A 13,889-nucleotide genomic window follows, 5' to 3' on the forward strand; every position below is an offset into this window, starting at 1 on the left:
TTTGATTACAGACAGACAACGGGACAGGTGAAACTAAATAAAAATGCTTGTCATAATAATAAAAATTAAAAAAACGTGATAAAAAAAATAAAGAAATTAAAAAAATTCAAGACGTACCCCAGGCTCGAACCTGGGACCTTCTGCACAAAATCATACGTGTAACCGCTATTCCACGGCAACTGTAATGGCCGTGGCGAAATATCTATATAGATCTAGTAAGTAAGTGTTAGGTTATTTTCGTTACGGAATTTCTGGATTCGGTCTCCACGCTCAAGGCTCGCGATAGAAGCTATGCAATAGCTTGAAATCGGCCTGTCATCATGGAGTGCTACCAACACGTACACGTGGTAGCGTACACCTTCGTTCCAACGCTCTTGTGATTCCTCTGGTGTTGCAAGAGGGTGTGGGCGGCGGTAATCACTTAACACCAGGTAACCCGTACGCTCGTTTGTCCTCCTATTCCATAAAAAAAGGGCTGTTCTGACTTCTAGGCTCCCCAGGATAATCTTTGTCCATTTGACCGCATACGATGAAGAGCGGCTTGAAACATCAATGATCAATTCATCTCCGATGGGCAAAATATCGGTTAGTTGGCTTCTACCGCACATATTACGGGAGTGCTCAAAGTACCAACTCCTCACATGCTGAGTACCAGAGGGGTCGATAGTAGGCATCGAAAATCAAGATGTAGTCTGCCAAATGCCTAGCAACTGTAGTGGAGGGGAGAAGTTTATAATATTACCAAATAAAATTGCTTAAAATATAATTCCATTCACTCTCTGTCCAACTTATCATGCATTTCTTTTCGACAAATTGACATACCATCCATGATTTGATGATTCATCCAATCAGCCTAGCGAGGCTCTCTAAGAAAAGAAGAGCAAAGAGATTCACTCAATTACAGTATGAAACATGCAGTCTATTCTATTCTTCCTACTATGGCTCCGGTGGAAGTTATACCACAACTTTGCCAATGTCACGTTAAAGTAGACCACCAAGCTTAGAGAATTTTTGTATTCTAATTTGATTGGTTGTGCTCAGTGCTAAAGATTTAAACAAGTTTTGTTTTCTTTGTAGACTAAAAAGGGATATACACAAATATAATTACATAAATTATTACGAGTGTTCGAAGTAAATCCATCGAACAGCATTATATTACAAATATTGCTTAGTAGATAAAATTAATTGTAATAAAACCATGTGTTGCCTTTAGTAAGGCAGTACGCGAGTAACCATTGATCGGTCCGGTCCTAGTTACCATTAACCATTTGCCTATAACCATTACAGGACTGGTCCGAGTAACCATTTTAACCATTATTATTTATTACCAATGCCTAGTAGAGATTCAGTACGCGAGTAACCATTGATCGGTCCGGTCCTACTTACCATTAACCATTTGCCTATAACCATTACAGGACTGGTCCGAGTAACCATTTTAACCAATTAATAGTAGAGATCCGCGTACTCACCAGTAGAACCATTAAATATAGTAGGTAATTTAGCAAGTATCATAGATAAGTTTAATACCTTAAGTAAATAAATACTTTTACCATAAAACCAACATATATATCTACCCCTAAGTGCACCCCTTTTCAACGAGTTCTTAATGATATTTACAACTTAATGTTATTCTTTTTAATGTATTTACACAAAATATTTACAAAAGGAGTGAAAACTAGGGAGAGGAGACAAACTAAGTCAAATCTAACTGCACGTTTCATAATAAACTAAATTTCCATGCTCTTTTCATCCAGTGTCACACCTTGAGTGTCACGCTGTCACAGTCTATGTACATGTACATGTCAGTACTCAGTGCGACCAAACGTATGTCGTTTTGTTGAATGGTGTGAAAACTGGAAAACTTCACAGTTCACAGCGCCTCTTGGCATTACTAACAATAATATATTACAATTGTAGGTTTTGATTTAATAAAATTAAGAAATTACACACGTTCAAGTGAAGAGCTTAGTGATCTATCCAGAAAATCTAACCTATCAAAATGGCTATGTCAAAGTCTACCAACACATACAATCGCCAAAACTGGGAGGATTCTGTGAGTATATTATTAATTTGACAAACGTTACATACTTAAAAATACAATTTTTTTTATATTTTATCAACATCTTTTTTAGGACTTTCCAATATTGTGCCAAACCTGCCTTGGTGATAATCCATACATTCGAATGGTATGTAAACATTGTTTTGATATGATTGATGTTTTTTTAAAATAAATAAATATATGTAATTTGTGTATTGTAGACCAAGGAGAAATATGGCAAAGAGTGTAAAATTTGTTGCCGTCCATTCACTGTGTTCAGATGGTGCCCAGGTGCAAGAATGCGTTTTAAGAAAACTGAAATTTGCCAAACATGTTCCAAACTGAAGAATGTGTGTCAAACATGTTTGTTAGACTTGGAGTATGGTTTGCCCATACAAGTTCGTGATGCTGCATTAAAGGTCCAAGATGATTTACCTCGTAATGAAGTCAATAAGGAGTATTATATCCAAAACTTAGATAGTCAAATGTCAAAGTTTGATCCCACACAACCTAGTAACTCAGCACTTAAATCAAAAGGCACTTCAGACCTGTTGTTAAGATTAGCCCGAACTGCTCCATATTACAAGAGAAATAGGCCACATGTGTGCTCATTTTGGGTGAAGGGTGAATGTAGGAGAGGTGAGGAATGCCCATACAGACATGAAAAGCCAACTGATCCTGATGATCCACTTGCTGATCAAAACATTAAAGACAGGTGAGTTTTCTTTAAGTTGTTCTTGACCATTTTGATGCAGTGCCATAACTAATAGGCATAGCAATAGTGCTCTTAAGTAAAGTCTCATAAGCCCAGTAATTCTACTAACTGAAACATAAATAGTGCTTGCCAACTACTGAATAAGTAACCACAGTTGTAATCATCTAGCTGGTATACTGTGCAAAAAAGTCACTGGCATTACAACTTGTATGCCTTGAAGTTCTCATAGAATATGTTTGAAAACTGTCTCATATAATGTAGCTGCAACTAGTAGCAACAAAAAAGCTAGCTAAGTTGATGTGACTATAAGTCCTAAGGACCTAAGCACAAAAAAAGAAGGCATAAAAGGCATTTATTTTGGCAAAATTGATTCCTTTAGAATTCTTTTTGATGTCATTTCTAATAACTACTAGATACTACTACCACTTCGGAAACAAATGGCACTCTGAGAGAGAAGAAGCGGCACAACAAACTCTCCCAGCATTCTTTTTTTGCGCTCTTTTCAATAAAAATATACAATATTGTACAGTCATTTCTATCGCTATAAAATAATCACAATCTAGTCCCAGGCTGTCCGATCATTTAGATATTCAGTAGTGGAGTAATAGGATTTACGACAGAGCCATTTTTTTATAAAACATTTAAATTTATTTATACATAATGCCTGAACAGTGGTTGGGACTTTATTATAGAAGTGTATACATTTACCCTTAAAGCTATTATGTATCTTATGAAGCCTACTAGAATTAGTTACAAGCAATCCCTTATTTGTAGTGTTATAATAATGAAAATCACTATTAAGAGCAAAAAGGTGATGATTTTTGTGAACATATATTAAATTTTCATAAATGTACTGAGAATGAACAGTCATAATATTTATTTCTTTAAATTTTTCTTTGAGAGACTGTCTATAACCAAGCTGATATATAGCATGAACAGCTCTCTTTTGCAGAGCAAACACTATATTAATGTCAGCAGCATGACCCCATAATAAAATACCTTATGTCATGATGCTGTGAAAGAAGCTGTGAAGTACACTAATCTAGAGGTCGCAACATTCGTGTACTCTCTAATCTTTCTAACTGCATATGCCGCAGAGCTGAGTCTATCTGCTAGATGTGCAATATGTGGACATATTATAAGAACTTGATACAGAATTGGTGCGTTTGGTGAAATCTTTTATATAGTTTAAAATAATAAGACTGTTTAAACCGTAATTTTTTTTTAAATTTGAAGTGATAAAAATCATTTTGTGACTACCTATTAACCTAAATATACTATATAATTATATTTAATATACTATATAAATATTACTATCACTTAGGTACTATGGAGTTAATGATCCAGTGGCTGAGAAATTGATGAGGCGCGCAGCAGCAATGCCAGCACTGCCTCCGCCAGAAGACAACACAGTGACCACACTTTATATTGGTAACCTGCCGGAAATTATCTCTGAGGAGGAGCTGAGAGGACATTTCTATCAATATGGGGAGATAAGGTCAGTTCATTACCAATTGCTATTCTGCTATTGCTAAGAAATCTAAGAGGATCATGAAGTTATTTGTTTTATCTTTTTACATTTCTACGACTTATTCTTTCTTATTATGACAGTTGTAAATATATAAATGATTTTATTTATTGTCGTTTTAAATTACCTTTTAATAAAATTAAATATGTTAATGTTTATTCAATTTAAATGAAGCCTTGGAGTCTAAGGGAATTAATATAGTTGCATGGTTGGTGGTCTAATCTATAATGGATCAGACACTATTACTTTTAATTGGTTTAAATAGGCTCACCTATTTTGAAATTGACTGGACAGAACTAAGTAAAAGTAAAACTATTGGTAGAACTATTAAAATATATATGTCATTTATTTTTTCTACATTGGTTCTATGAAAATTCTTTATGATGATAATATTTAAAACTTTTTTAATGATATTTTTGTATTACTGAAATGTCATGTCATATTTTATTTCTATTATAATTAAATTCACTTTTTAGACAACTAACACTTGTATCTCGGGCACAGTGTGCCTTTGTCCAATACACTACTCGAAGTGCAGCAGAGCATGCAGCTGAAAAGACATTTAACCGGCTTGTCATAAGTGGAAAGAGGCTCTCTATTAAGTGGGGTAAATCTCAGGGTAAGTTTTACTTATATAAACTTAAATCTATATATATGTGCATGTGACCCTGCGCTTTAGATACGAAAACATACCTATGGCGGGCGAAACTTTCGAAGTGGTTATCTGGTTGGTCGTTAACAGTGTCACACTTACATTGGAGATGTAGTCACAATTTTTCCTTTCTTTCTTTCAACAGAGTAAAAAGCACTACATCTGGGTCATGATATCCTAATGCCTTATGCAACTGTTGTTTAATAAGGGGTATTAAAACACGAATGTTAGTATCACATGAGTGTTATAATAGCTAATTATCAACAGTTGCATACAAGACTTTATCTACACCCAGAATATGAATCTTCTAAAAGATTCTGCAACAGTTAGCTTACTTACCTAATATCATTCATTACTGATTATATACAAATAAACTAAGTATTAATGAAACAATTATTTATTTTAGTAGTAATTTACATTTTGTATAGTGCAATAATTAAAATTCACTCGAATATAATGTTCTTTTGCAACGTTTAAAATGAATCGCTCATTTTTTGTAAACAAAACAATAAAAATATCGAAGAAAAATGGCGGGGTTTCGAATAACCTACTTTTTTTTTACGGCGTGCGACGTTCTGGGAGTGTGGAGCGCGCGTAAACGAAAATGTTCTTTTTTTGAAATTCATACAGATACCACGCTTCGAGCAATAAGAATGTGGCTGTATGTTGAAACTATTTGCGCATGAAGGGATAAAAAAAAAACATAGGAGTGTTGTTATGAAATTCAGTACAACATTACAACACTCTTTTGGATGATGTAATGGTTATTAGAACATTGGGTGTTTTAATGTTGGCAATAAGCTAACTGTTTCAGAATCTTTAATAGAGGATTTAAAGCATGGGTGTAGATAAAAGCTGTAACATAATTCTAGCCTTGTCAGCCATAAGTAAATAGATAGGAGGTGTCTGCTGTCTTATTATTATTACTTATTGGGTACCCTGAGTAGGTACGCTATAAGTATGAGTAGTGTTTTAACAAATTTAATTGTATTATAAGCCCACCGCAGCTATGAACTCAAAAGTTGAATCAGAGTGCAACTTCTGTTACTACTACCGTTATCTGTATATTTGATGCTTCAAAATTATATTGCAATGTAGAGGGAGAGAGTCAGTTTGTTTGATAAAATTTTCCACACAATGGATTTTAATTTATTCTGAATGATGAAAAACTTCTTAAAGAAATGTAATATTGTTGGATGTTGTGGAACCAATGAACTGTTTGAAGCTGAATATTATAACTTATTTCAGATAAAACTTTGTCACAGATTTTAAATTTTTATTTTTATGATTATAGATTCTAGATTTACTTATTATCTTACAGATTTAAAAAATTATGTTAAATTATTACATATATTATAAACTACAGGTCGTCAAGGGTTGACTGATAAGAATGAGATGCTGCCGCCATTGGAGCCGGTCCCCGGGTTGCCTGGTGCACTGCCACCGCCGCCTGCCTTCCTCCATCCATTTCCACCACCTGTAAGTTCCATTACAACAACACTATACATTGGTATTATAGCTCCCCATAGGAATAGCTGGTAAATTTGAGCACATTTTGAAAAGGGGACACCCAGCACAAAATAAATACCTCTATTAAAGAATTTATTAGCGTTCGAAGGAAAAAATAATATCTTGAGGATATACTATGTTAAAGTGTTTTGTATTCAATTAATTTCCTATATTTTGTTTAACATGAAAAGAATTGCACAGCCATCGCTTCATCCGCCATTTTTAACCTTTATTTGCACTTATAAATATTTTTTAATATAGTACCTACCTACTTTATTTTGTGTATTAATATTATATAACTTTTGTCAATACACAAAGTAAAAGAGGTACTATGTCAACTATCAATTCTCAGTTTAATAATGGGCTTCACGAAAACAAAGGCTTATAATATTGTGATCGATTGAAACACTTTATAAGAAAGACTGTCTTTTTTATTTATATTGTTGGGAAGGTCTGGTTGTATAATTTTTGAAATGTTGTTATACAGTATGGAACTAGCATATATGAAATAAATGTAGGTACATACTTGATAGCATATTTGCTGACGATATACAAAACAATTACAAAATCCTTGCATTAATTTTGTCTAAAAGTAGACTTCTTATTTTGAGCAAAAATTAACGTACTGTAGAAATGAGTCACTAGGTCAATGATTCAATGAACTTGAATATTTCAGTATAAAAAGCGCAGTTGCCTCACAAAATTTCATTTCTTCCGTAATTATTAAGAATTTGCATAAACGAGAAGAGAATAAAAGCCGATTTGCCGCTTGGGTATTATGTCAAAACAGACTTCTTCCTTACAGTTTTCTTTTGCTAATTAAATTTTGATATTTATTTTCTTTGGAAACATCACTTTTGTAATTGAGGGATTAAATAATTAAACTAGTAGGTGTTTTAATTTATTTCATAAATATGCAATCCACACTGTATGTTGAGGTTGTTGCTCATTCTTCTCAACACGTTTCAAATAGTGTTTATGAACGTACTTGAAGTATTATACGTTGAGTAACATGAAGCTGTCCCCTAGCTGCCGCCGCCCACTCGCCCCAACGACTTCTTCAACCTGCAGCACTTCGGCGCGTGGGGCGGCTGGGGCGCCCCTCCCGCCCCGCCGCTGCCGGCGCCCCCCGCGCCCCCGCTGCACTACCCCAGCCAGGACCCCGCGCGGCTCGGTGCGCACGCGCATGCTAACGCGCCACAGACCTAGCATCACCATTTTCTGTATACAATAATATTTAAATAGTTTGAAATGACCAAAAAAAATTGGCTACAAAGAATAGTGTAACGGCCATTCCCAATATTCAGTCTATGTGTCAGTCTCAGTGTTATGACAGATTTTACGAGATTTTGTGAAGTCCTTGAACTACTTAGTTTTTGAAACTTCCGAAAGATCAAACTATTGACAATTCTGTGGCTCGCCGATATATTAAGGTTTATTCTGCATTTCTCTACTTATATTATATCAAGGTTTCAATATAATAATAATCAAATATTTTGTATTTGTGGTTGTATGGATGTTTGTATGCAAACTCAAAAATCTGTTTGACCACGTGTAAAAATTCTTTCACCAATAGAATAAGTATGTAATTGATATATCAATGGTAGACTTATATAATGAAAGCATATATTTTCTTTTAATAAAATACAGATAAATCCTTAGTCAATTGCAATAATGTAAAAATAGGTAATCATTATAGACAATGTTACTTTTACACTATTAAATTTTAAAATGAGAGTTAGGTACATTTAAACTAAGCCTGTACGAAATCGGAGAGACTAGTGACATATTAAATAATAATTGTTATAAGATCTATGAGAAAATATTCTGAAATGTAATTTCTAGCTTTACCGTCATTATTTGCTTCAGTAACGGCCGTTCCCAATATTCAGTCTATCTCTTACTTGAGATAAAAATCTTAACTATCGTTGACTTTTCTTGTCCCGATAAACTTATCGATGGTAACTCACCTTATCCGTGCACGCTGTCTGTCAAGGGGACGACGTATAACTTACCAGCGATATAAAGTTTGTATGTAAATTGCAATTCACGCGTCCCAATATAAGGCGATAAGAATGACTTATCGGGTATATTGAGACAGCTTCAGATTATTGACAGCTAATTACTGACAGTAGAAGGTAGTAATTTATCTCTATCTGTAGATATTATATTGGCAACGGTCGGAAGAGATCATAAATCGTGTGCTGTTTTTGTCAATAGTAGGGATCCTATAGGTAACGGAAGGGAGTTGCCCGGGGCCAACCAGGAGACCAAATTCACCGAGTCACCTATCAATAACATGACAATTCATAAGAATTGTACACACACCGTAACACTAATTGTTTGTAAATAGTTCACTATTTTCGCGGGATACATTTTTTATTATTGTTCTTTATTTTTTTTCATAAATATCTTCAGTAATGGTAACTGATGAACCAATTTTTTAGTCATTTTAAAGTAACGGTGAATGATTATGCTCTTGTGTGCGATACTTTAGTCCTTTAGTGTGCATGCGAAATCTGTTCGCATTTCTGTAAAATGAAGAACTGTTTTTACGAGACAAAATAACGTAAGGTTATATTAGTATAATATTAAATAATTATTTTAAACGTAAAATAAGATCTAAACTGGTTTTTCTCAGCAACAAAAATAGTCAGTCATAAAAGAATTTTAAATGTTACTTTTCTTTAGATGAACAAACTGACGGATATCTATTGTCTTATTATGTGTATGTATAGATGATAAAATATCATTTAAATTCCATTTATTTGGTTACCTTTTTTCCGTAGTGTGTGAGTTGGACGTGACAGCTTCAGTTAACTGAGCACTGATGTCTTCTCAGTCCCAGATTCTTTATTCACAGTTGCTTTCCTGTCCACTTTTTTTTCGGCTTTTATTCAGTCAGAATTCTCATTTATTAAAACAATATCTGATACAGTTCTATGTACATAACATAACATACAGCTTATTATTATACAGACAGTCAAGGCAATATAAAACATTTATTACGGCCTACGGGTGACAGACAGAAGCAAAAAGTGACTCGATCAGAACACATTGCCATGTTATTGTCAGATGCTTAGATAATTTATACGTTTCTAGATAGAGCCTCTTGCTGCTACAAAACCGATGAAAACAGGCCAGAATTATTCCTGTAGTGTTCGTGATAAGTTACGTCTTACACTCTCGATTTGTATGACACTTTGTTAGTGTGTGTGCATAGCTCAAAATTGAGGTCAACCTCAAAATTTTTGGACGTTTTCACAGCGGTCACAGTATTTATTCTAGTTTCTACACGAATAATTAATAATCTAAGGTCAGATGGTGTCGTTCCTTCACTTAATCCCATAAAAATATCTTATTTTAGTCATTTGTCTGACGCGTTACGAGATGCTTATCGTTAGAAAGTGTTAACTTTCTTATATTTAAATTAAGATTTCATGCTTCGCTCCAATATGTACAGGATTGATAACAAGAAAACCGAAATAAGGCCACAAAAATAATCATACACTTTTTGATTTGTACCAGCGAACTGTAACAATCACTTCTAAGGCACAAAAAGGTCCGAATTGCTTATCGATTTAGTATGTATTTGTAATGACGATCGCGAATCGAACTGTGTATACATTTATTATATATTTAAGATTGCAAGTATTTAAATTAAATACCTGACGTATTATAAGTTTACTACTAATGTGTTCAACCAGTATTTTGTGTAATAACTGCTTTGTATTTTCATGTGAGTATTTCTTGTTGAAACAAATATAATTACGTGTACTTAAATTAGACGTGGTTTTATTGTATTAGTTACAACTTTAATACACTGGTTGAATTCCATAGAGAAAAATCTAACTAACAAGTCGATGCATTGGCTGTAAAAAATCGCGCGATAGTGTTGTGTTTAGTTCATATCAATATAGCATTAGTAAGGACAATTAATAAAGTTTTACAATATTCATCTTCTTTTAATCTCCCAAGTTTAAGTGTGTAAGTTTTTCCACATTTTTAAATTGATTTGGCTTGTCCACACACATCGAAAGCAGTCTTAATTTTTTTTTCTCGCCTCGCCACACACTCTTTCGTATCGTTTTTATATCTGGACAAGGCGTCGACACGCTTCAATATCACTTTTTCATATCATCACACATCACGATAAAAGTGCGTACGGGAAACCTGATGGGAAGTGAACACCGCCCAACACGCTCGCTGGTACAACAGAAGAATCACAGGACCGTTGTTGGCTAAAGCCGAAAATGTCAAATCGACCGACTGCGCTAAAATTGTGAAATCTGTGGAGGAACCCCACACATCCATTCTATGTGGATGATAGTTTAGTTGATTGCGTGTGGTGCGATTCGGGATTAAAAAGCGAGGTAGCAGAAAAGGGAAGAAAATAATAATGTACGATCAATCGAAAATAATAAAGTTTATAAAATGTTTTCTAATCGAAGATGCAAACCTAAGTACCACGTGTATCTACTTCAATTAGTGACAACAGCTGTTGGTGGACTAATATGATGACTCACCACGACGCCTCCGGCACCGATGTCTTTTCGGATTCAACAGTAAGTTTATTTTCTCTATATAAGGTCGGCATTCGCCTAGGTCAAGTCTAGTGTTACAAGAGAGTATGGTCCGAGGACCGCGATACATACCTACCATTAGTTGACCCATATGTACCTATGCTCGTTTATTCTCCTCTTGCAATAAAAAAATACTTTTTATATTGGAGGGGGAAACAGTCTGATCTGATGGACAGTGGACACCTACAATACCAGAGGTCAAGAGTGGCGTTGCCGGCCTTAGATGTGACAGTGCTGTGAGCTTGATCATTATATTGTATTGTTAGAAATATGTCGCATCAAGTCGGATGAAATCTATATATATTTACGTTACTATATATAGCTCTGAAGCTGCATTACAGACGTCCCATCATTATTAAATGAAAAATGTTTACCGACGGAGCTGGGCGTTTGTTTAATTCTGGTTTTTTGACGACCAAGTAAAGTAGAACACTTTGGTAATTTCGGACGGAGTCGCAGGCAGAAGCTAAATAGGGGTGCAAAGTGTATATGTAGAAACTTTTTTTGAGCTATAAAATAGGGGGTTAAATAGATTTTTTAGACATTTGGTTACGTGTATGGTATGGAGTGCCCACCTCAAATTTTTTTAGGGTTCCGTACCCAAAGGGCAAAAACGGCACAGTATTACTAAGACTCCGCTGTCCGTCCGTCTGCCTATCTATCTGTCCGTCACCAGGCTCATGAACCGTGATAGTTAGGAAGTTGACATTTTCACAGATCCTTTTGTCGCTATAACAATAAATACTAATAACAGAATAAAATAAATATTTAAGGTTGCTCCCATAAATCAAACATGTTTTTTTTGCCGTTTTTCTCGGTAGGGTCTACATGATACATCCAAATAACACCAAGTGCTACCACCTACGCTTATTACTACATGAAGTTAGAGGGCCGACATCCTTTGAATATTTAAAAACTGTCAACGTTATCTTCCATCCAACATTTCAATTAGCGTGTAACACCCTTGGACTGCTAGAGGACGATAAACATTGGGACACAACTTTAGAAAAAGCTGCATTGTGCGATTCTCCTTTCAAGCTGCGTAAACTGTTCACAATAATGATAGGTTTTTGTCAACTTACTGATCCCTTAAGTCTTTGGGAAAAATATAGGGACAGTTTTTCGGACGACATTAAACGGCAACTTGAAAGAGAATTGCAAAATGGTGCAGAGCTATTCATGAATGAGGTGTTTAACAGATGCTCGATATTGATCGAAGATGTAGTTTTAGCACAAGCTGGAAAACATTTGGATCAATTCGGCTTACCAAAACCAAAAAGATCCGCAGTAAACCTGGATAATCGCGAATATCTGAGATACGGGAGACAAATTATGACCCTTGCGCCCTGGGAGAGGTAGTATAGCATCACGAGGAATTATTGACAGACGTACAGGCAAATGTTTATCAACAAATTCTAGCCAACATTGAAAGAGAGATAGGGGACATTTTTTTCTTAGATGCTCCTGGTGGCACTGGAAAAACTTTTCTTATAAATTTAATATTAGCAAAAGTAAGAAATAACCGGGGTATCGCTTTGGCTGTCGCGTCATCAGGAATCGCTGCCACACTACTGGAGGGAGGCAAAACTGCTTACACGGCTTTCAGGCTGCCTCTTGAATTATTTCTTTACTTACAGACTTATTAAATCTTAATCATACTGAAACTCCATTGTGCAATATCCCAAAACAAAGCAACGCAGCACAAGTATTGCGCGATTGAAAAATTATAGTTTGGGACGAAAGCACTATGTCGTACAAGGGGGCCTTTGAAGCGTTAAATAGAACCCTAAAAGACATCCGAGGGAACAACTTAATGATGGGAGGGGGTCACAGTTTAATTAGCTGGAGACTTTCTGCCCGTAGTGCCGAGGGGAACTCGAGCTGACGAAGTCAAAGCATGCATTAAGGATATTTGGCAATTAATTAAAAAACTAAACATTCCAAAAAACATGCGAGTGCATCTTAAGGGCGACGTGTGCGCCGGGGAATTCTCCGATCTTTTGCTTAAAATAGGGAATGGAGAATACCCGATAACTGAGGGCAAAATTGTAATTCCACCAAAACTTGCGTCAGTTGTGCACACCGTTCAAGACCTAATAGCCCGAATTTACCCAAATGTCCAAAACCTGCCCAATAAACCTATGGAGTGGTTGTGTGAACGTGCTATTCTGAGTCCTAAGAACGACCAAGCTTCTGTCATTAATGACACTTTATTGAAGGCGTTCGATTGCGCTAGAGGTGAATCCATGTATATAGGTACCACGCATACCTCTAATACCATCTGACTACCCGTTTGAATTTAAAAGGTTGCAGTTCCCCCTGAAGGTCTGTTACCATTAATAAATCACAGGGTCAGTCGTTAAGAACGGCAGGGATTAACCTAAGGACTGCTTCTCACACGGGCAGCTTTACGGGGCTTGTTCTAGAGTAAGTTCGCCGAGCAGTTTGATCATACTAGCACCTCAAGACAGAACCACTAATGTAGTGTATAAGGAAGTACTATAAGCCAAATCAACAACAATAACAATATTGTTGTTTAAACAACAATAATATCATGCATTTATAATAATGCATTGTAATTTGTAATATCACTTTGTTGGTAAACTTCAGCACAATTCTACCACCATAGCCAATAAACTTTATTCATTAACCTGCCTGCTAGAGTCTGTCAAGCGAGTCGTATCATCGTTGTAAAGAGCTGCGATATAATCGAGTTCCACGCGGACGAAGTCGCGGGCAGAAGCTAGTATAGGTATAAATATAAATGAACAATAGGTAGGTACCTACCTACCTATAATTGTTTATATACATACAGAGCACATCTTTTTAAATATAACTTCATTTTTTCCCAAAACTAAAGAGTA

General features: G+C 35.5%; 1 protein-coding gene across 1 annotated transcript; it reads left to right on the forward strand.

Moving 5' to 3' along the window:
• The first annotated feature begins 1,803 nt into the window (after nt 1–1,803).
• On the forward strand, nt 1,804–10,398 carry LOC126967559 (pre-mRNA-splicing factor RBM22). Its single transcript, XM_050812086.1, has 7 exons — nt 1,804–2,053; nt 2,133–2,186; nt 2,260–2,753; nt 4,078–4,251; nt 4,758–4,900; nt 6,300–6,412; nt 7,472–10,398. The coding sequence occupies exons 1-7, from the start codon at nt 2,000–2,002 to the stop codon at nt 7,649–7,651; spliced, it is 1,212 nt and encodes a 403-aa protein (XP_050668043.1). The 5' UTR covers nt 1,804–1,999; the 3' UTR covers nt 7,652–10,398.
• Nucleotides 10,399–13,889: the final 3,491 nt, after the last annotated feature.

The sequence above is a fragment of the Leptidea sinapis genome, chromosome 13 (assembly GCF_905404315.1).
Source record: "Leptidea sinapis chromosome 13, ilLepSina1.1, whole genome shotgun sequence".
NCBI lineage: Eukaryota > Metazoa > Arthropoda > Insecta > Lepidoptera > Pieridae > Leptidea > Leptidea sinapis.